The sequence below is a fragment of the Pezoporus occidentalis genome, unplaced genomic scaffold (genome assembly GCF_034315485.1).
Source record: "Pezoporus occidentalis ecotype Australia unplaced genomic scaffold, CSIRO_AGI_Poc_V1 ctg130, whole genome shotgun sequence".
Taxonomy (NCBI): Eukaryota; Metazoa; Chordata; class Aves; order Psittaciformes; family Psittacidae; genus Pezoporus; species Pezoporus occidentalis.
This window is the reverse complement of record NW_026913104.1, coordinates 3,001,214-3,022,960: the sequence shown is the minus strand read 5'-3', so window position 1 is coordinate 3,022,960 and position 21,747 is coordinate 3,001,214. Positions and strand designations below refer to the sequence as shown.

The 21,747-nt window shown below is 54.0% G+C and overlaps 2 protein-coding genes across 20 annotated transcripts in view; one reads left to right on the top strand and one right to left on the bottom strand.

Annotated features, from left to right (window-relative positions):
• The first annotated feature begins 1,813 nt into the window (after positions 1–1,813).
• ST3GAL4 (ST3 beta-galactoside alpha-2,3-sialyltransferase 4) lies at positions 1,814–20,099 on the top strand. Of its 16 annotated transcripts, none has more exons than XM_062608793.1 (12): positions 1,814–1,919; positions 10,382–10,451; positions 15,539–15,670; positions 16,123–16,201; positions 16,683–16,764; positions 17,254–17,334; positions 17,411–17,508; positions 17,838–17,898; positions 18,118–18,493; positions 18,587–18,730; positions 18,850–18,993; positions 19,349–20,099. In XM_062608793.1, the coding sequence occupies exons 3-12, from the start codon at positions 15,638–15,640 to the stop codon at positions 19,433–19,435; spliced, it is 1,185 nt and encodes a 394-aa protein (XP_062464777.1). In that variant the 5' UTR covers positions 1,814–1,919; positions 10,382–10,451; positions 15,539–15,637; the 3' UTR covers positions 19,436–20,099. The 16 variants fall into 16 exon arrangements, with proteins under 16 accessions (XP_062464777.1, XP_062464785.1, XP_062464783.1 ...); XM_062608799.1 differs by lacking the exon at positions 1,814–1,919 and adding an exon at positions 4,442–4,738; XM_062608791.1 differs by lacking the exons at positions 1,814–1,919; positions 15,539–15,670 and adding an exon at positions 4,503–4,738 and having other exon boundaries at positions 16,683–16,752; positions 18,118–18,213; positions 18,304–18,493.
• Positions 20,100–20,233: 134 nt separating this feature from the next.
• Positions 20,234–21,747, bottom strand: part of KIRREL3 (kirre like nephrin family adhesion molecule 3) — a 270,390-nt gene continuing 268,876 nt past the window's right edge. For all 4 annotated transcript variants that reach the window (XM_062608784.1, XM_062608786.1, XM_062608787.1 and 1 more), the window contains one exon: positions 20,234–21,278. In XM_062608784.1, the coding sequence (XP_062464768.1) occupies positions 20,835–21,278 (444 nt within the window). In that variant the 3' untranslated portion in view covers positions 20,234–20,834. The remainder of the gene's footprint in view (positions 21,279–21,747) is intronic.

Sequence of the window (21,747 nt, the reverse complement as noted above, 5' to 3'; positions counted from 1 at the left end):
CTCCTTTGTGAACAGACCATGGCTGCCTGGCTCCTGCCTTGTCCTTGTCACCCTTTTGGGAGGGTTTTGGCTGTGGTGATGGCGTGAGGCCAACCCCGGGATGGCAAAACCTCAGAGAGAGAACAGCTCTGTTCCTCACTGTGTCTTCTAAACCCTTGTATCCGTGTAATTGTCGAACAGCTTTGGGCTGGGCGGTGGCAGAGCTCCTTACAAATCACTGCTCAAACAGCCAGGAAGTTTCTTTTATCCCCTTCTTTTCCTCTACAAATCACCTGGCTCTCTTCATGCTGAATTAATCTAACTGCAATTTATCCTTTGTAAGTGGAATATTAGGGCAGGGTGTAGTCATTAGCAATGACTAACTACCCAGTGGAAGCTTGTGCCATTCTGCTAAGGCAGCAAATGTGCTTCCCAAAGACACTTTGTCTCTTGGAGCTATGGTGGCCACTGAAAGAAGCTCTTTGGTGGCCTTTGGGTCCACCCAAGACTTGACTAGAGTGGATGCGGCTGTTGTGTGCCCCTTGGCATGGGACCATGGTTTACTCAAGCCTTGGTGGAGCTCAAGCTCCACCATTGGGACCTCTTGGATACAGAGAGTCAGGCACAGCAGCTCTCTGATGGTGGGTTGGCATCTCTGCTCTGGGTCCTCTTGATGCTGCCCCAAGCTGCAGGGGGATGAAGGCATCACCCCAAAGCAAGCCCATCCTACCGGGAGGGAGTGAGAATATCCTGGGAAGGGAAGCTTTGCAGCCTCTTTTAATGCTGTGTCTTGGGGGCATGGTAAAAATAGACATTTGGGATGCATTATTATTGCTGGCGCTTATTGAACACCGCTTATTGTTTTCAGATGCAATAAACAGAGTGGGGGAACACAAGAGACCAAAGGGGCTCAACATCCCTCAAGCACATCTCAGCTCCCCCCCTGCGGAGCTGTGGCCCCACTAATTACCCCAGCATCATTGACAAGGCAGTGGCAATTAAAGACTAATTACAAGGTCTTTGCCTGTCACCACGGGTAAAGCTCTGCCCTGTTGCTTCACTTCTTATGGGCAAGGAAGCCCCATCCTCGAGATGAGGATGCTCTTCAAATACTGATGTAGTTGTTCAATGAGCCTTGGCAAGGCCAGAGCCATCAGCTCAGCAGGTATTTTATCAATTGGCACCAGCCTTGGTCTTCAAAGTGTGCTGCTTCCCTCCCCATTCCATCAATCTCTTGCTTTCCAGCCCAATAAAGAGGAATAAAATTCACTGCCTGCTCCAGGGCCAATATTCCACATTATTTCCTAATTAAAAATCAGTGTTAATATTGTCTTTGAGATTGGCAAAACCCACCCGAGCACAGGAGGGATGGTGTTTGGACTGTTGAAATGAATGCCTTGAGGGGGCTGGCTGCTGAGTTCGTGTGTAGTGATGATGATGGGAATAGAAATGAGAATCCCGTGGGACACTGAGGTGGGGATTAATTTCTCTGCAGGGAAACAAGCAACAAAAATCCCCCTTAAATCTTAAATCGGTGATTTTAGGCACAGCATCATTTTACGGTGGATTTGATGGGGGAACGGTGCGACACACCCCCCCCCCCCCCCGCAAAAAAAACCCGAAACCAAACCACATTAATTTGCTGTGAGCTGCTCTTACTTGGGCTGAGATTTGTGCCAATGACGGGGTTGCTCCCAGCGCTGTGATTTCCAGCTGGGAATGGAAGGGGGGGAATTGTCCTCTCCCACCTCCCCGATGGCGGGGCCGGCTGCTTCCAGCCCCCGGGATGCTCTTCCCTCCCTCCCTCCCTCCCTCCATCCCTCCCTCCCGGCGCTGTGCGCAAGCGTGCCCGCTCCCTGCCCGCCCGCCCGGCTCCTGGCCGGCTCCGCATCCCGCCCCGATCCCCGCCGCCTCCCGCAGCCCCCCTCGCTCGCCCCATGGTGAGTCCGCAGCCTGTCTATGGCGGGGGGGGTCCTTCTCTTTTTCTTGCTCCCCCCCCGTGTCCGGGTCTCCGCTACAAATCCAACCGCTGGGATTGAGCAAAATGGGATTGGGAAGGGGGGGGGGGGGAGGCGAGGAAAATCCCGTTTTGGGTATTTTTGGGGGGGTCTTGGAGGGGTTGGGATATGCGATGTGCTGGAAGGCGGCAGAACAGGCAGCGCTGCCTGCATGTGGGTTTTGCATGTACGGGGAGATGCAAATTGGGGATATGGGGGGACCCCCCCATTAAACCAATGCTTGGACCCCCACTGATGCATCCTATGCCGTTGGTGTGGATGTCGCAGTGAGTGTGGCATGATGGAAAGCAGCTTTATTTCTGTGTTTTGCTATTATTATTTATCTAATGAATGTAATTAATTAGTGCGGTCGAGCACGGTCGAGCTTCCAGGTGGGAAATTCCCCCCATTGCTCTCACGATGCCATCCCCGGCAAAACAAAACCCCAGCGTCTTGCTGGGATAATCCAACCTTGGGCATCATTCCTACACACAGCTATCTGTAAGGAGAGAGTACCCACCCCCAGGCCCCAGGCAGGATTGATCCTGGCACCTCCCAACTGCTCGTTGGGATGGGTATGTGCGATTTTAATGCCTGGGTGCCAGTGAAAGGATGGGAAAATCCTGCTGGAGGCCCCGGGGAGGGGAGGATGTGCCCCATGCTCAGGATGAGGCTGTGGGCTGTGGGATTGATTTAGGTGGTCTTGTGCTTTATATTTCCATCCCTGAGCATCCTCTGAGCTGTTGATGAAGGCGCTTCCAAATCCTGGTCATCCCAAAGGGGTAGAAGGGACTGATCCTGGTGTGGACAGAGTGGGATCTGGACATCCTGGTGCAGAAGATTGATAACCCCCCCATTGCACTCCATTACGTGGCTTGGAGCTCCCTTTTCCCATGGGACAGCCATGTTCCTGGGGGAATAATGAGGTTGGTTGCACCAAGACAGCAGAAAAAGGACCAACCGGACCTTTCCCCATTGATCTTTCAATGTCAGGTCTGTCACATCTCTGCCAATGGGGTTTTACTGTTCTGGTAGCAAAGAACAAAGGGAATTCTTCCTCCAGCACCTTTTCCATGCTCCTCAGCTTGGGTATCGGCCATGCGATGTGATTTCCCAGCGGGTTAATGGAGCGATGCCGGTGCTGTCCCGATGCCTGGTGGGTTGGTGCAGTCTGGTCTCCACCTCTTAGTAAAAATGAGCTAATGAAAGTTTTGTGGTATAGCTTCTGGGAGATTCCTGCTGGGAATTTGCCTGGCTTCTATGGCAGGATCTCCCTCTGACCGCTCTCAGAGATGAAGGGGCTGGTGGTGGAGCCTGAGGCTTTCCTTTCTCCTATGGAGCCAGGCTGAGAGAGCTGAGCTTGCTCAGCCTGGAGAATAGAAGGCATTAGGGAGAGAACCTTATCCCTTTGCTTAGCAAAGGGGCTGGAGGAGGCGAGGGGTCTGTGCTGTTCCCTGCTCTTGGGCAGGATCTTTGGGATCAGGGATCAGCTGTGCTGGGACTGGTAGCTTGAGTCCACTTGTGTTTCAGCTCCTCAAGGTGTGCTGCGATTCCCATTGTGTTGCATAGCAGCTCTCCGTAGCACATCCCGGATCCCAGCCTGGGAAGAGCCGGGATCTTGAGCAGAAAGCTCGGAGGTGGATTCATCCTAGGAGATGCTGCCTGCATCTGTGAAGTCTCCTCTTGCTACCTTGGCTCCTAACATGTCTAACCTATGATGAGCTCCTGACATCATTACAAACTATAGGATGGGATCAGTGTGCTTTGCTGGACTCTCCCAAACCCCCGTGCTTCATTATCTCCATCATTAGAGGGCTGCTCGCTCCTCCAGCTCCAGGCAATGGTTTAATAGCAACTTCCACAGCAAGGCACTGAATCCCATGAGGATTAAAGGCTCTGCAAGTGCAAACATAAGAGGAGGAACTGGCTGTTGACACTAATTTTAAGGGACGTCCACTGTGGAGTAGAGTGTCAAATCGAACTGGGAGCGTAGCAGCGATCAGAGCCCACCCATGGAATGAAAACCCACTCGAGCCTCTTCTCGAGAGCTTTTCCTATTGTGCTTTTTAAAACAGAATAATTTATCTTACACCATTTCCCTCCCTTTTGGTTGTTTTCTCTGGGCACAGCGTGTAAAGAAGCAGGGCTGTGGTCCTTCCTCCTGCAGAGGATAGCACCTTCCCCTGCATCCCTGCGGGGAACCCGCTGATAGGGGACACTTGCACGAGCAGTTTTGGTTGTGCAGCCAGAAGAGGAAATGATTTGACTCTTTCCCTCTGCCTTTGCAACTTCTCGTTCTCTTTTCTGGGGTTTCTTCGTAACCCCCCTTTCCCTTCCTCTTGCACTTGGACACCAGCAGCTTCTCCCTCTTCCAGCTGCGATCCTCATGGTCTTTAGTGACCTTTTCCTAGGAAAACCCTGCCTCTTCTTGGGAGGGAAAGAACCCCAAGCCAGTTCCTGCTAACCTCTCGCATTTTCTGCTGCTGACCCCTTGCATGTGACCGGGGTTGGGCTGGAAAGTTTCCTCAGAGGAAGGAGAAAGGGATTTGGTGAAACCAGAGGAGGAGCCAGCCTCCATCCTGGTTTGCTCCTGCCTGCCGGATGCTCAGGGTGCTTTGGGGCCGGCGTGGGCTGCGGCTCCTCTCCAGGATGTGTGCTGCTGTCTGCAGGAGGCCGATGAGCTGCAGTGCCAGCTCACGGATGCTCCGGCTCCGCCGTGCTGCCCGTTGGCACGGGATGATGACTGCTGAGACCCTGGGAAGGTGTGTGGGAGCGATGGAGCTGGGAAGGATGCGGGCCTTCAGTGCATGGCGTGGCTGAAGCAGCAGTCTGGGGGCTGTGGGATTTGGTAGGTGCTGGATTCCAGATTCTGCACATTCCCTGCGGATCCTGCTTTAACCTGCCAGAGGGGAGACCGAGATGAGCTCTTAGGCAGAAGCTCTTCCCTGTGAGGGTGCTGAGGCGCTGGCACAGGGTGCCCAGAGAAGCTGTGGCTGCCCCATCCCTGGCAGCGTTCAAGGCCAGGTTGGACACAGGGGATTCAGCAGCCTGCTCTAGTGGAAGGAGCTTTAAGGTCCCTTCCAACCCAAACCATTCTGTGATGCTATGATCTGACCACCCATGGGTGCTGCCTGTCCCTGTAACAAAGGCTCCTTGCAAAGGACCTCTCTGCCTAAGCTAGGGTGGCATCTTCCATCAGCTCTTCGATGCTGGGATGCTCCTGTGTTTGCCGATCCACTGCAATTCAAGGACCAGTGTGTGTTGGAGCGTGTGCTGGCAAGGGATGCTCAGCTGTGGGATACAGCAGTCCCACGGGATGGATGGTGCAGGGCTGCATGGTAACGCAAGCAAGGCTGTTTGAAAGGATGCAGTGCCAGAGGAGGACTCTCCTCCCAACACCACGCCTGTAAAGTTATATCAACAAATCTACAGAGAGTTTTCTCCTCTTCTTCAGAGCTGTTTTGTTTCTTGCAAATCAGAATCAACCTAAACCACAAGGCTGCATCCAGGTAGGACTGAGCTGGGAGCTGGCTCCCTTTCCATCGCTATTTGGGGGTTTAGAACTATATGTGCTGAAGCTTGGGTTTTCTTTCTAACCCCGGGTCTGCGAAGGAGGCTTTAACCTGAGCTCACGCCGTTGGAATTCCCCGCTGCGCCTGGGAGAGGCTCCTCGCCTCCAATCGCTTCCAGATGCCGGCCCTGTTTCGGCTCTTCCCCTTGCAAAATGTCTCCCCCAGCCTCGACCAAGCTCTCCCGGCCGGATTCGGCATCCCGGTATCAGCTGAGCCGCATGGCTCTGTAAACCAGAGCTGGATGCTGGTGGTGAGAGGTTGTGACTTGACTCATTGGCCTTGCACAAGGGGCTGGATCCTGCGTCAGGTTTTGAAGTGTTTGAGACATTTCCATCGGGTGCTTTCTTTATGTTTCTTTTAATATATATACATACATGTGTGTGTATATATATGTGTGTGTGTGTATATATATATATATGAGCTGGGATGGAGTTTGGGACTTGGGGTCTCTGCTGCATCCCCTGTGCATGTTGCAGAGCTTCCCTGAGCCCCAAAACGGGGGGAAACTGAGGCAGGAAAACACTGAGCAGTGATTGAGGATGCTTTAACACTGTTGGGGGGCTTTGCTGATGCTCTGTGCATGCTGCCAGCCAAGCAGCTCCATAGTGGGTAATAAACCAGCTCTTTCTGGGTGTTAAAATGCCATCATGGCATCACTCCATGTCCGTTGTGTGGTTTGTGGGGGGGGATTCGGGCATGAGGATGGATCTGGACCCGCCTGGGTTGGGAATGGAGGAGAGTGATGGGGTTTTGTGGGGGAAAATGGGGTGACAAGTGAGAAATAAAGGGGAAAAACACAGAGAGAGGGTGCAGGTGGATTGAGGTATGCAGGACTGAAGGAGGACCCGGGTGTGGGATGGTGTCAAAGATGAAGGTGAATGGAGGGCTTTAGGGGTTAAATGTGCCGCTGCCTCTTAGTGCGGAGAACAAGGCATAAGGAGAACAAGGTGTAAGGAACGCTGCCAAGTGCTAGGAAGTCCTCGGGCCCATCCCTGTGTGATAACCAGTGCCACTTCAGAACAAAAAATAGAAGGGAAAAGAAAGAAAACCCCACAAAGAGCTGTCTGTTCGAGCACGTACGGGCTCAACAGGTTTTGCTCCCAGGTGGGGTCTGGTAGTTCTGGTGTCTGGAATGTGGGGAGCAGAGCGTGACCAGGAGCCCAGCTTTGATACATGCTTGTTATGCATCAAAATAGGTGATTTGTCCTCAAAAATATGTGATTTGTCCCTAAAACTATGTGATTTGTCCCCAAAAATATTACTTCAGGCTCTTTTTTTGCTGCCTTTTTTGTTTCAGGGTATCACCTGGTGCAGGCAGCTCCTGCTGAAGAGCCGGAGGAGCTGGGGGATTGCAGTAAAAATATGGGTGAATGCAAAGGTTCACCCTAAAATATGGGGTGTTCACCCCTGGCACAGCACAATGTTAGTGCAAGGGGGGGGATAAAACCTGCTCCACTACTCAGCCACCCCGCCAAACCCCTGTATCCCCCCTTTTAGCATCCTTATGGTCCTCCAGCATCTGCTGAAGCTGGGGCTTCCCAGGCCCCTTTGCTACCTAATTAACAAAGCTGCTGCTTAATTCCGCCTGCATTTACAAGTTAAATGGATGGATTATCTCTATTATGCAAACCCATATTTAAATCTTAATTATTTATTTGCCTGGCTCGCCTAAATGCGTGCAGGCATCAAGCCTGAGGACGCTCTGCTCTTGGAAGAACAGAGTTTTGCTAAGAAATCAACCCAAAATAGGCTCTTTTTTGGTCTGAAGGGTGATGCTGAACACCCCAGCGTGGAAATAGCAGTGATTTCTCATGTCTATTTCTTGTTTGAATTTGTTTTGGGGTGGTTTATGATGGGAGGCTCGTCCTTAAATAGCACTCATTTATTTTTAGGTTGTATAATAGTATAATCCAGCTTGGCTGGGAAGCTTTGCTTTTCTTCCCATTCACAGGGATTGAATAGAAGTAGGTTTATTAAATTATTTTATATTAAAATAAAACATTATTTCTAAAGAAATCTTTTAATAAATGTAATAAATGACCAAGGTAATAAATAAAACCAGTTGGGGTGGAGGACGGGGGTTCTGCTGGTTGCTATTACATGCTCTTTTGGCCAGGGCGCATCCGCTGAGGTGAGGCTCAGCAGGGCAGCCTCTACCCAAAATCACATCCCACACTGGCATTACACCTTTGGATGGTTGGGAAGTGGCTGGATTATCTCCCACTAAATACCTGATGAATGAATAAGCTCCAGGACCTGGGGCAGTAGGGACTGGGATGACATGAGGGATGTGCCGGGCTTGGAAACACCTCGCTCATGCCAAGTAGAGATATTCTCTCCAGAGGAGGAGGAGGAGGATGAGCTCACCTGGCTTTTACTCCCCTCCCAGCCTGGCTTTTGCTCTCTCCCCTGGTGGGAGGTCATTTTAACTGAGGGCGACTGGTGATGGAGCGCCGATGGACGGGTGGATGGACAGCTGCCTTGCTTCAGGTCTGGCCATTGGAAGGGGGAGAAATTCCATCTCTGTGTCCTCCTCTTCCTCTTAACAATCTATGGGGGGTCCAGTTGGAACTAGATGATCTTAAGGTCCTTTCCAACCCTAACTATTCTGTGACAGATGGGAGGGATTTGATGCCTTGTCCCTGACTTGTGTGTGCCTGCTCTTGCCTGTGCCCCCCAGGGATGCTCGTACACTGGGGCTGAGCCCTTCAAAGGACTGATCCTGGTTGGCTTTAATCATCAACAGGGGAAGGGATACAGCCTTTTGGGTTTTTGTCTTCCATCCGAAGCCACGAGCATCGTGGAATGGCAGATGTTGAGGAGGGAGCACAAGGCGTCTTTTCCCCCCTCAGATTTGAGGATCAGTATTTAAATGGAGCCTGATAGAAGGGGGGAAAACTGAGCAGTGTTATTGGGAGCCTGGGGAGGGAAAAGAGCAAAATTCAGCTTGTTCAGGGCTTTTTTTTTTTGAAGGCTTTGGGATATGAGACGTTCATTTCCTGCCAGGATCAGCTGCCAGATGGGTTGAGCTGCCCGAGGCGAGTGGTGGGGACCGCAGTTCTTAACCTGGCGGCTGCCTGAACTGCGATGGGTTTATCCTAGACCTTGGGCTGGGAGCACCACTTAGGAGGCTGGGAAGCAATCCTGGATCTTCCAGTCGAGCTGGAAAGACCAGCTTTGGGCAAAACCTCGGATCCTCCCAGCAGGGCCCATGTCCTTTAAGGGATCATAGACTCATCCTGGGCTACAGCATCATGCTGGGAGGATGCTGCAGGGAAGGAGGCATCCCCTTGCCCACCCTCAGACAGCTCTGAGCATCCTCATCTACACGGGCAGGGGCTGTACCATGACATGCTTTAGCAGGATCTCCACAGGGAGAGTTTAACCTCATTAGTGGATCCCATAATTCATGGGTCTAAATGAAACAGCTCCCTGCTGGTAGCAGTGTTGGATGCTCCAGTGGATCCAGGGCTTCTGGAAAGGCCCTGGTGCAGAAAGGTGAACCTTTAGGGCACTTGCAAAGTGGCCCCAAGTGCATCTGATTTGGTTGTTGATTGCCCCAGCTGGTTTAACTGCAGATGATGGGGTAGGACAAAGCAGAGCTGCTGTAACCGGGGAGGGAAGGCACTGGGATGAAGCTGTTCCTTGTTGTCCAGAGCATTTGTGGAAAGCCTGGTCCCTGGGGAAAAGCACCTAGCCTCCATGATAGGAGGAACCATCTCAGAGATGCTCAGTGTGCTTCCCCATCCCTTGCACAAGGATGTAACCCCTTTGTTAAAATAAAGGGAGCATTAAGAGTGAAGCATGCCTTGGGGAGGGCTTGCACTGTGTTGGCAGCCACCAGCATCTCTTATCTTTGCTTTTCCCAGCTGGAAGAGATGGAGAGAGGTAAGGAAACCTCCTGTCCTTCAGTTTCCCCTTGGAAGCATCTTCTCTGCAGGGCTCAAGCACCAGCTGTGGAGAGCACCTTGCTGGTCCTGTCCAAACCACCCTTCGCCATCTCCATCACTCTTCCTTGAACTAAACTGGGCTGAGATTGTTCCTTTAGTGCTTTTTGAGGGGGGAGAGCCGTGAATCCCACCATCCCATATCCATCCCCCTGGCACAAGGAGGAAGAGCACAGCTGACTGTTAACTGAGATAGCAATGGGCTTGCTTCACTCCAGGTGTTTCTCATTAGCTGGGGTAATCAAGCTGGATGCAGGGCAGCTGACCCTGCAGAGGGGCTTTTCTCCCAGAGGCAGCACGGCAAGAGAGTATCTGTGTGCAGCAGCTTCTCAGTGGGGTTTTTCCTTCCCCAAATCATAAGGATATTACAAGTCATAAGGATGTTACAGTGCCAGGTGAGGGGGTGTGATTTTGAAAGGTTTTTGGGGGAAGAGATGCTGGAGATGAGGGATTAAGGAGCATCTTCCATGCAGGAAGGCAGGAGAGCTGTGAAGCAGCCCAGGGGGTGCATCACCAGCTTCGTAAGGATCTGAGTAAGTCAAGGAAGGGGATTTCAATGGGAAAGGCCAAGAGGTGTTGGGGAAAGCTGGCTCTGAACTGCCTTGCTTCCTCCTTAAAACCAGCTTGAAGCCAGGCTCTGGTTGCTGCCAGTGCTGGAGGAGGTGAGTGGTATTGCAGAGAGCACAGACATCCTCTGCCACACGTGATGGCTCAGAGGAGCCCTTCTGCTGGTTCCCCACCAGTGCTTAGAGCTGCACTGGGTGGGGATCGCTCGGGATCCCCTGGGTCCTCAGAATGCAGATGGCTGCTGAGCAAAGCCTCCCTTGCCCACTGGTGCAGTGGGTTGATGTAGCCCTAAGGATGTTCTCCCTTCTTCTTTTCCTAGGGGAAGAGAGGACGGCCTCGTAGATCGCACCGAGCTGCTGCCTGCTCTGCTTGGACTGAGAGAACGGACAGTAAGTACCCTTTGTTGTCCTGATGGGATTAAGGATGGGGATGCTGGAAAAGGTCTCCCCAGGAGGAGCATCCTCCTCCTGTTGTGGCTGTTGGGGTTAACGGAGCATCAAGGGGGTGCAAAGTGATGGAGCCCATTAAATCCATCTGGTTCACCCCAGAGGTTTTGGGGACAGAGGTTTTGAGATCAAGGGTGGGGTTACCCTGGGGATTGGACTACCCAAAATCAGCTGGTTTTCTTGTGAAAAACAGGAGGTGTTGGAGGAAATGGTGTGGAAACCGCAGGGCTGCTGCGGTTGGGGGTTAAGGTGGCACTTAGAGCCTTGCAAAGGGGAATGTGACTGGGCAGGCAGCTTTTGAACCCTCAAAAGGGACTCCTGTAGTCAAAAGCCTCTGCCTGTGGGATAACTCATCCCGTGGGGCTTGAGATCCCTGAATTTCCCACCCGTTTTCCCTGGGGAGCTGAGGTTGAATCTGGGCATTGCTTCAGTTTGGGTTGGAGGTGGTTGGAGCACTTTGGTTTAAATTTTGACTTCCCTTGATTGTTTGCATCCCTATGGATGCTTTGCCCACTGCTCCTGGGGAAGCAGGCAGTGGAGAAAGGCTTCCTTCACCTATAATAACCTACAGCCTTACAGCCTTAACCTATAACAACGTAGCCTTACACACTGAGGAGTAGCCATGTAGCTCCTTTCATGCCATGGGATTATCCCAGAGGCATGGGATACTCAGGTGTGCCCATGCAGTGCTGTAGGAAGGGATCTGTGTCCCGTCCCTGTGTCTTCCTGCTGCCAGGACTAAATGAAAACCTGAACTGGGTTTTGACTCCTGGGCATGTTAAAACCAAGTGCTATGAAAAGGTAGGAGCAGCCCGGATTCATTCGGAGGACCTGCCACCATGGAAATACTTGCCCTGCCTTATTTGCTGTTGCCACCTCCTCCCGAGCACCCTCATCACGGGTAAATGTTTTTGTTCCAGCTGACATGATGAAAAGGTTTGTTTTCAGTCCTGTCATAGACCTTTGGCTGGGTTATTGTGTGTCTGAGATACCATGGGCTAAGGCAACAGCTTCTATTAAGGAGCAATTAAGATTCCTTTGAACTGACTTGCAGGGCTCTTAAAACAGGATAAATATGGGTACCAGCAGAATGGGCTGGTGCTCTGTTTGCTGTGACCATGTCCAGTGTCAAATGGGATTCATTTTTGCAGCGCCACATCCGGATGACCTTTTACATCCCCCCAGCCCTGTGCTTGCAGGTTGTGCTCCTGCAATTGCTCTCTGTCAGCATCCCTCTACCACCACAGCATCCCTTGGAGGGGGATCATATACAGACCCTACTGACTTTTAGGCTGCACGGGTGGTTGTTTGCAATCCCACATGGTTTTTCTCCCATCTTAGACAAAAGATAATCCCCAAGCACCTGGAGCTAGCAGCAGCTTTGGGATGCCAGGCCGGAGGTTTGGGTGCCTTTGATGCTCTGCCAAGCCCAAGCAGCACCTTGAGTTCGCTGGATCCTTTCCCTGGAGCATCCCCCCCCGGCTGCCTCCCACGTTGTGTTCAGGCTTCAGTACGTGATGGCTTTGCCAGGGCAGGATGCAGCTGAGGCAGCGTGGGGGGTACAGCAGCATCTGCCAGGCTCCTCTGGCAATCCCAGCCCCACCGCAGGGAAAGCACCCATGGGATGGGGCTTGCGTTATCCTAGGGCTGCAAACTGCATCCCCAGTGGTTGTCCTCAAAATGGAGCGTAGGATCTGTCCTGCTGGTCCCTGCGAGGCTCTCTGAAAGCTTGAAAGAGATGGTCTGGCTGCAGTCATAGAATCAAACAGGTTTGGGTTAAAGGGACCTTAAAGCTCATCCAGTTCCAAGCCCCTGTGTCCAACCTGGCCTTGAACACTGCCAGGGATGGGGCAGCCACAGCTTCTCTGGGCACCCTGTGCCAGTGCCTCAGCACCCTCACAGGGAAGAGCTTCTGCCTAAGAGCTCATCTCAGTCTCCCCTCAGGCAGGTTAAAGCCATTCCCCTTGGCCTGTCCCTACAGGCCCTTGCCCAAAGGCAGGTTTCCTGCAGCCCCTTCAGGCACTGGAGCTGCTCTAAGGTCTCCCCTTCAGGAGCCTTCTCTTCTCCAGGCTGACTCAGCCCAGCTCTCTCAGCCTGGCTCCAGAGCAGAGCTGCTCCAAGGGGAAGTTAAAGGGATCTCTGCTCTCTGTGCTGTCTGTCTCCCTTTGGTTCTTGCTGCTGTGTTTGAATCCCTAGGGACTACATCCATTGCTTGGGTGTGATCCCCTCCAAATCCAGCTAAAAATAAATGCCTGAGGATTTTTTTTTGGAATGAACTTTTGGAGGTGCTCACTCCAGGGAAGCTGGACCAGCACCTCCATGCCCTACAGACATGGGATGATGTGAGCATGGGAGAGGTGTCATTGTTGTGTCATTGTTATGTCATGCTTCATCTCCTCCATCCTTGGGTTACCATGGAAACGTAAAAGTACCAAGAGCTTTCACTGCTGGTCCATGGATGCTTGGCTGAGATCACCATCCTCCTGTGCCAGGGTGAGGTTGGGGGGGATTTATATTCACCCACCACATTTGTGCTCACTCCGTGGCTTTAAAGGCATTAACTTCTTTTCCCCCAAACATGGTTGGGAGCAACTCAACTGATGCCTGCTGCCACTTCATGGGTTGATGTGACTGAAATCCATGAATCTGAAGCTGTTGAGGGCAGATGGCTGTAGATACAGGGATGAGCTCCTCTGAGGTCACACACACACAGCAGGTGGTCCCCATGGGGCTTTCCGAGGGTGGGAAGCAAAACCCCGCTCTATGCCTGAAGGAGATTGGGAAACCCATGAAGTGCTTCACCAGGAGATGCCTCCACAGCATGCTGGGGATGGGGCTTTCCTGAAATGCTGGGCTGGGGAAAGGGAGGCCTGGCTGGGAACACGAGATGCAGCAGGGGTTCCATGCCCTTTGGGCGGCACTAACATTCCACCCCACGGTTCTATGGCGGTTCGTTGCCGAGACATCAAAGGGAGGGGCTTTTCCAGTTGCTGCTTCCAAGCGTGGGGACCAGAATCCACCTGGAATTCTCCTTCCAGCCCTGGAGTACGGCACGGGAGGCAATGCCCTGGACCAAACCCATGGGGAGCTGTGGTCGAGGCATGTTTGCTTGTTCCATGAGAAGGGCGAGTGCTGAATCTTGCCCTGCCGGATGGGACCAGAGATGCTGCAGGGTCTGAGGATGCTCTGGGGGCCTCAGAGGTGCTGTAGTGAGACAGGGATGTTGTGGGGGGATCAGGGATGCTGTAGTGGGGCAGGGATGCTCCAAGATGCTGTGAGGGACCAGGGATGCTGTAGTGGGACAGGGATGCTGTTGGGGTCTGAGGATGATGTAGGGGACCAGGAATGCTCTAGTGAGACAGGGATGCTGCAGGGTCTGAGGGTGCTGCAGGGACCAGCAGGACCCTTTAGCATTGCTCCCCCACTGTCTCTTCAAGGATGGAGGGAGCTGTCTTGGGGTGTTGAGACCTTCCTGCTTCTCAGCAGCCACTCTTGTTTGGGCTGCAGATCTGGTAGCACAAGGCTGGGGGGTGCTTGACTTCATTCCAAAAGCACCTCCGCCTTGGCCTGGGCTCGGGGGCAGCCTGGGTGTGCTCTGTTTTGCTCTGCATTCCCCAAACGCTTGCTTAAACAGTATTTGTTTTCCTTGAGAGTTATTAACTGTTTGCTTTAGATAAGTTTTGCATCAGGCCCAGCCTGTGCACACAAGCCTTTGAAGGGATCATAAAGCCTTAAAAGAATACATCAGGCGGTGTATAAAGGCAAACACGGGGGTGAGAATGGATTTTCCCACTGTCTTAAGGTGGTGAGAAGCTCAGTTGGGTGATTTGGCGCTGGAGGAGAGAGCTGGGGGTGAATTTGGTGCTAAGTTCAGCTCCGAATGCTTGGCTTGGTGAATGGGGATGCCCAGGCTGCCCAAGGAGCATCACCAGCCCTGGGCTGTGGTGGCTGATTTTGCCTCGGGGACTTTTGTGGCCAGTTTTGCTAGGAAATAACCCCAGGAAAACACAAGGTGCTTCTTAATTTCCCCTGATTTTGTTGTTTTCAAGCAAATCTAACGTATAAAAGGGTGAGACCACCCCAGGTCCTCATCCCTGCTTGCTTAAACCTGTGGATTTAATCCTCCCTTTCCTTCCCAAGCTGGGAGGGAGCCAGATACACCAATGCAGGATGAGAGCTGGGGATGGCAGTGGGATTTTGTTTCCCTTTCCTGGGGTTTCCAAGTGATGGATGGACTGAGCTGGGCACGATTCACCGGGAAGGGGTTCGATATCCATGTTTTATGGAGGAGAAGGGGGTTCCAAGGGTGCCACCTCACCTGTTCCCCTCCCCTGTTGCCAAATGGCCGCAGCTTTCTTTGCTCTCTATCCCGTCCTGTTGCCTGTAACAGGGCTTAATTGTCCTTCATTCCCTTTTAATTGCCCTACCTGCCCTTTTTAACTATTTGACCTTCCTGCCCTTTTCATTTCGGGAGCCCGGGATGAGGATTGAAAGAGCCTGGCTCTGGTGGGCTCATTTTCGGTCCCATTTCTCCTTGTTCTTGATACAGTTTGCCCCCACCCAAACCACTCCTCTTGACTGATTCTTGTCTGGCTGAACACGTAGCCATTGTGGGTGGCATATACCGTGTTCATTAGCAGTGCTTCGTTAGGCAGGGTGAGGTGCTGAGATGGGTCATGTCCCCCCTTCAACAAGGTGACTAATCCCTCGGAGACCAGGATTTCCATGGCTGGCCTGGGCGTGCTCCTTTCCTCTTGGCTGGGCATTTACCACCTCCTCGCCCTCACCTCCTCACCCTCTCCTCCTCTGAGACGTGGCTGGTTGTGAGCAGGGAGAAGCTCAGTTATGGGCTGGCAAAGCCAAGCCCAGTTCTGACCTGGGATATATCCTAGGGGTGCGGTTTATCAGGGCGCAAAGTCTCCCATGTACCCCAAACTACCTCCCAGCTGGTAAGTCTGTTCTCTATCGTTGCTGTGTTGTGGTGGGTGCCAGGGTGGCTCCGAGCTGGGCTCTTTGCTCCCTTATTCCAGGAGCAAGAGGTTTTGGAGGAAGAAAAAAATCACCCCACATCCCTGGCTGGCGTTTGAGTGTACATTAAGGTTGCAGCATCCCCCTTTGCCCAGGCCAGGATGGTTGAATCGAAGGCATTGGAGGTTCCCCAAGTACGTGTTGCTCTTTGCTTTGACCCCAATCCTGTCCCTTCTGCCTGGCGCGGTGGTGGCTTGTTTGGCTTTTGTGGTGGCTGGTGTTGGTTGATCGCTTGAGCCAGGGCTGGGCTTAAAACTTGGCCCCCAGGTCATTGACTTGGGTGCTTTGGGGTGTTGTGGTTGAAACCCCCATGGGGGCTTGTTCTTCCTCTTTGATTCTCTTCTCTTTTGTTCCTCGTTTCGGTGTTCAACCTGTATGGCTGAGGCTCCCTGGGACCCTGGCTTATATAAACTGTATAAATCAAACCACCTCTGCAGGGCAGAGAAACGGGGGTTTAAATAGAAATACATCAGGAAGCCCTAATACCTGCTTGTCTGGGGTTGCAGATACCTCTTGGACAGGGTGTTTGGGGATGGCATCAATGGGTTTGGACCTCATCCAATGCCTATCCCTCTCCCTCTGCCAGGTGACCAGCGGCAGCCACAATGAGAGCTCCGGCCCTCGCCTGATGCCTCTCCTGCTGATAAAAATGATCAACAAGTCCCGTGAGTTCCATGGGGAAGGTCCCATCTCCCTTTTTCAACTGGGAATGAAGGGTTTCAGGGGGGTTTGCATGTGGAAATTTGGCTTTGGAGGGGGTCGGATGCTGCTTTGCTGCAGCTCCAGTTGGGTGATGGAGTACTGGGGCATCATGGTGGGATTTTTGGAGTCTGGGCTTGGGCACACGGTAGCGCTCGGGCTTTGTGGTAACAAAAGGGGGTGGAGACACCTGAAGAAAGGTATGCTCTTGTGTGGCCTTTGACGCACACTGGGCAGGAGGAAGCGACAGGGAAGCCTTTGGATCCAGGACAAAACCACCCTGGCTCTGTTCTGGATGGGGGTGACTGTGCCAGCTGGGCCCTGCTGCTCCCTGGGGATAGCTGTGCAATCCTGGATCTACCAGGGCATCCCCATATCCCATCATCCAGAACTCAGGGTACGAGCTTGATGGTGTTTTTCTCTCTCCCTCCACCCCTTGACATGCAGGAGGGAAGATACTCGGGGTGCTGGCGCTGTTTCTGGTGATGGTTTGGTACTCTATCTACCGGGAAGACAGGTACATACAGCTGTGAGTGGCTTTTATTCCAATTTAAAGGACATCCTGCCCTTTCCTTCGCTCTCTGGAGGCAGCATCCTCCTGCCCAGCCCATGCAGGGATGCTGGAGCATCATCTTGCTGGATCCTAGGGGACTGCGGGGCTGGCTGATGCCAGAGGAGGGGGGGGACACGTTATGAGGTTCCCCCTTGGTGTGTGTTAGGCTTAGGAGCTGTGGGGGTTTTTGGCAAGTGCCAGTGTTTTTCTGAGCCCAGGAAGAAGGGGAAAACCCTTCCCTGTTCCCAGCCCCGTGGTGGAGGTAGGGAAAACAGCGTGAGGTCTGTGAGCAGAGCAAGAGAGACCTCTTCTGATGCAAAGCTGCAAGCCCAGCAAATAAGCAGAGCTTAAATCTGGTGGGCAATATCTGCCCTTCATTCCCATTGAATTCAAGCCCCCATGCCAGGACAGGGATGCAGCGGAGCAGGCAGCATTTATGTCTTGTTTTAACCTCTTTCTTTACAGCTTTTATTTCCCTGTGCAAGAAAACAAGACGATGTGTCCCCTCGGGGAGGTGGAGAGGAAAGCGGCGCAGCTCATCGGGAAGTGAGTGTTGGGTTAGAGGGGAAAGCAGAGCCCTTCCTCCCCATCCCGCTCTCACCATCCCTTTGCTCCTTGGCAGTTACACGAGGGACCACCCGCTCTTCTTGCAGCTGAAGGACTACTTTTGGGTGAAGACTCCGTCGCTCTATGAGCTGCCCTATGGCACTAAAGGAAGCGGTGAGCCTCAGCATTGGGTTTCTGGTTGTGCTGCTGCTTCCTCGGGGTTTCATTGCCTCTTCTGAAAACCAGCTGCAGGTTGATTTTTGGGGCAGTGCTGTCTTCCCCTTTACCCCCCAAATAGCTTGCTTGCTTTCTAGTTGTTACAGCACTTATCTACTTGCCTTTGTCCCTCTCCTATGGTTTAGGGTGGGCCAGGCTTTATTAAGCAAAGGATTATGTGCCCAGAGCTGGGATAGTGGCAAGAGGTATCTGGTAAGGATGGGGCAGCACCCATTGTAGCAGGCAGGAGCTGCCTTCCTCACCTTCTCCTCACCCTTGCTTTGCAGAAGAAGTCCTCCTGCGCTTGCTGTCAATAACCCATTACTCCCTGCCCGAAAGCATCCAGAGGTAACACTGGGGTGGGTTCAGGGCCTTTTCTGTCTCCTCATCGCTCTCTTGTGGGGTGGGAATTTGCCTATCATGGATCTGGGGCAAAATGAACCTCGGCAACCCAGGGCTGCTGGATGGAGCATGGGAAGCTTTGTGGGTTAAAGCCCCCTCCCTTGGGGGTTAAACCCACCTTGGTTTTGGAGCAGGTCTGGTTGAGAAGGGGCTTTTCTCCTGCAGACTGAAGTGCCGGAGGTGCGCGGTGGTGGGCAATGGCCACCGGCTCCGCAACAGCTCCATGGGGGAGACCATCAACACGTACGATGTTGTGATCAGGTACGGCCCTGTGTCCGTCCCACTGATCCCTCCCCGGTGCCACCAGCAGATGGGGTTGATGCCTCTGATGTCCCCCTGTCCCCCCTCAAGGCTGAACAATGCCCCGGTCCATGGCTACGAGCAGGATGTGGGCTCCAAGACCACCATGCGCCTTTTCTACCCGGAGTCCGCCCACTTCAACCCCAGGACAGAGAACAACCCTGACACACTGCTGGTGCTGGTGCCCTTCAAGCCCATGGACTTCCAGTGGATGGAGGCCATTCTCAATGACAAGAAGAGGGTAAGCATGGTGGGGAACCAAGTCCAACCTTCATCCCAGCCCACCCTTGGAGTCCTTCCTCTCTAACTGGGACACATCTCTATCCTCTTGCAGGTGCGGAAAGGGTTTTGGAAACAGCCCCCGTTGATCTGGGATGCCAACCCGGAGCAAGTCCGCATCCTCAACCCTTATTACATGGAAGTAACTGCTGCTAAACTGCTCAACCTCCCCATGAAGCAGCCACGGAAGGTCAAACAGGTAAGGGGGTGGCATGGCTGTTCCCCATACACCCCCCTTGAGGGGTGATGGCCTCCATGGTGCAACTCGGTGAAGGCCACGACTCTTTGTAAGCCTTTTCCTCTGCCCTCTCCCTCCAGAAGCCCACCACGGGTTTGTTGGCCATCACCTTGGCACTGCACTTCTGTGACCTGGTGCACATCGCAGGCTTTGGCTACCCTGATTCGGCCAACAAGAAGCAGACCATTCACTACTATGAACAGATCACACTCAAGTCCATGGCGGTATGTGTTAGCCCTCCACTTCGCTCATGTTAACCCCTATTTCCCCCCTAGGATGGGGATTTTGCCCTAAGAATGACACTAAGCAGTGTGAGATACTCTTCCCCACGGGGACCCCTTACTCCCCTTCCATGATGGGTGTTGATGTGTGAGGAGAAATTAGATGATTTTTAAAGCCATGGTGGAGATTTGGGTTTGGCTGATGTGAAGGGGCTGGGAGGGTTTTATTCCTCCTTTTGGGGGGGCTTCTCGCTTGAGGTGAAGGCATCAGCTCCCCTCAGTGCTGGTGGGATGGGTAAGGCGGAAGGCTGGGAAGGCGCAGAAGGAATATGGGTCTCACCCATGTTGTGTCCTGTAGGCATCGGAGCACAACGTCTCACACGAGGCAGTGGCCATCAAACGGATGCTGGAGCTGGGCCTCATCAGGAACCTCACCTACTTCTGAAGGCCCCGGGGGCTGCGCAGGGACCACATCCCCCAGTGGAGGGGGACACCAACACCAGCACGGCCAGAACCCGGCGAGAGCATCATCCCCTCACCCTGCCCTCGTGGGACTCTTGTTGCTGGGGAGCCTGTGCTGGACCGCGGGTACCCTCAGCGGAGGTGGGGGGGCGCAGGGAGCCCCCGCATCCTACCCGGAGCCTTTTCCTACCGATGCACTGATGCTATCAAGGACTTAAAGGGGGGTTTTGGGGTGGGGTCTGCCCTCCCAGCGGGCCTGGGAGGCAAAGGGAGGTCAGGAGCCTTTCCCCTGGGCTCTTACACTTAATTCCCTCCTATTCGGACGAGGGCCCCACTGAGGGGCTGATTTGGGGGTCCTGGGATCCCCCCAGGGAGCAGGAGCCTTCAGGGGGGTCCATGTCACCTCCTCCCTGCCCAGGTTCCCCCCCCCCCCCCCCCCCCCCCGAATATTTAATTCCCCCTCTTTTTATTTCCTTTCTCCTCGGCGGCCCCATCCTGTGCCTTAGCGCTGGCGCGGGGGCTTGTCCCCGCAGCCCCCCCCTTGGCTGGGGGTACCCCGAGGTGCCTGGCCTTGGGGTCCGCAGGGGCCTTTTGGGTGGGGTGGGGGGAGTTTAATTTAATTAATTTAAATGCTTATTTATCGTGGAGCTTCTCCTGGGGTTTGTGTGTTGCTCATGGGGGGGCTGAGTATGAGATGGGGCCACCCCACCATGTCCCCTTACCTGCTGTGTCCCTGGTGTGACACCCCATCTCCTGGCTTCTGTGCCATGCCTCAGTTTCCCCCTCCCATAGGCCCCCCCTGCACCCATACACCCAACTCAGGTACCCCACCATGATGCTGTATCCCACCCAAACTCGAGGCCAGGTCCATGCTGGGGCGCAGAGCATCACCCAAAGAGCCGGCGTCCTCGCAGGGTGGGCATCAGCCACGAGAAACACCTCTTGTATTGACCGCGGCACTGCGCTCCGGCGATACAGCGTGGAGAGGCCCTTCCCGGGGAGGGGATCCCCATCCCACTGATGTCCCCATTATCCTGTCCCACGCAGGAGGACCCCTCTTTTAATCCCCCCCCAAAAACGGACGCTATAAGTATGGACACAGAACACCAAGAAGGAACGGAAGGAGCCGGGTGGGAGAGGGCGGTGGGAAGCTGAGGTGGGCGCAGGGGTGCGTGGTTGGGCTGGGAGTGACCCCTCGGTGGGGTTGTGCTTTAGCATGTACCAGGCTGGGGGATGATGCTCGGCCGGTCCCCAGCCCCACAGCCCCACTCCGCTGGGGGCTGGATCCAGCCTCTTCCCACTGCCATTCCCGGCGGGTGCAGCTGTCCCGGCACGAAGCCATGGCACCCTCATGGATGGTCCAGAGCATCCCCGGAGGGGGCTCAAACGTGTGTCTGCATCCGCCTCTGCAGGGGCCGGCTGGGGTCCGAGTTTTGGGAAGAAGATTGGGAATGGTGGGAGGAGGAGGCGGAAGCCTTGCTGGCCTTGTCGAACTGCACGTAGCCGTCCTGCTTGCCGCTGCTGCTGATGCTGCTGTCGCACTGGGTGTCGAGGAAGGAGCTGCTGTCGCTCATGGAGCCGCGCTGGAACTCGCGCTCGCAGAGCTCGATGGAGCTGCTGCCCATGCCCAGCACGAAGCGCTGGCTGTAGTCGTAGAGGCGGCTCTGCCCGCTCAAGGTGCTGTAGATGTTGGTGAAGGACATGCCGGTGGGCACACGCTGCTTGTTGGCAGGGCGCAGGTCGGCCGGGCAGCCCGACAGCGAGATGGTTGGGGTGGAGTGGTGCTCCTTGAAGGTGTTCACGCTGTAGTAGCCATTGGTGGGGTCCTGGGGAGTGGGAAAAGAGGGGGGCAGGTTGGTGGTGCCCAACTTACCCGTGTGTGCCAGCATTCAGGGCACCCACCTGGCTCTTCCACCCGTGATAGGACACCCTTACCCACTGCCCACATGGAGCATCCCATGCAGCTCGGCCTCCTCTGAACTGGGGCAGAGGGAGGCATGGGGACCCCTTGCCTAACACCCACTCCTTTTTATCCCCTAAAGGGCACTGGGACCACCAAACAGCACTGTGGGTACCAGAGCCCTTCAGTATGGGGGACATGGCCCAAAGACAGAAAGCCCAGGAGCAGCACTGCTGGGTGAGGGATGAGCTGGTCCTGCCCTGTGGTGGGCATGGAGATGGGTACCAAGCACCTTGGGGTGCAGCCATCTCGGCTATGTGCCACAGGGGTGACGGGGGGGGGGGCTTTGAGCCACATCCTGTCATGGGGCTAGGGAGGAAGAGGGGGGATACTCG

Coding starts and splice junctions, on each gene's coding strand:
- ST3GAL4 (XM_062608788.1), top strand. CDS start 4,578: ATGCTCAGGGTGCTTTGGGGCCGGCGTGGGCTGCGGCTCCTCTCCAGG. Junction 16,765..17,253: donor GAAGACAGGTACATACAGCT/GTGAGTGGCTTT, acceptor CTTTCTTTACAG/CTTTTATTTCCCTGTGCAAG. Junction 17,509..17,837: donor CTATGGCACTAAAGGAAGCG/GTGAGCCTCAGC, acceptor CTTGCTTTGCAG/AAGAAGTCCTCCTGCGCTTG.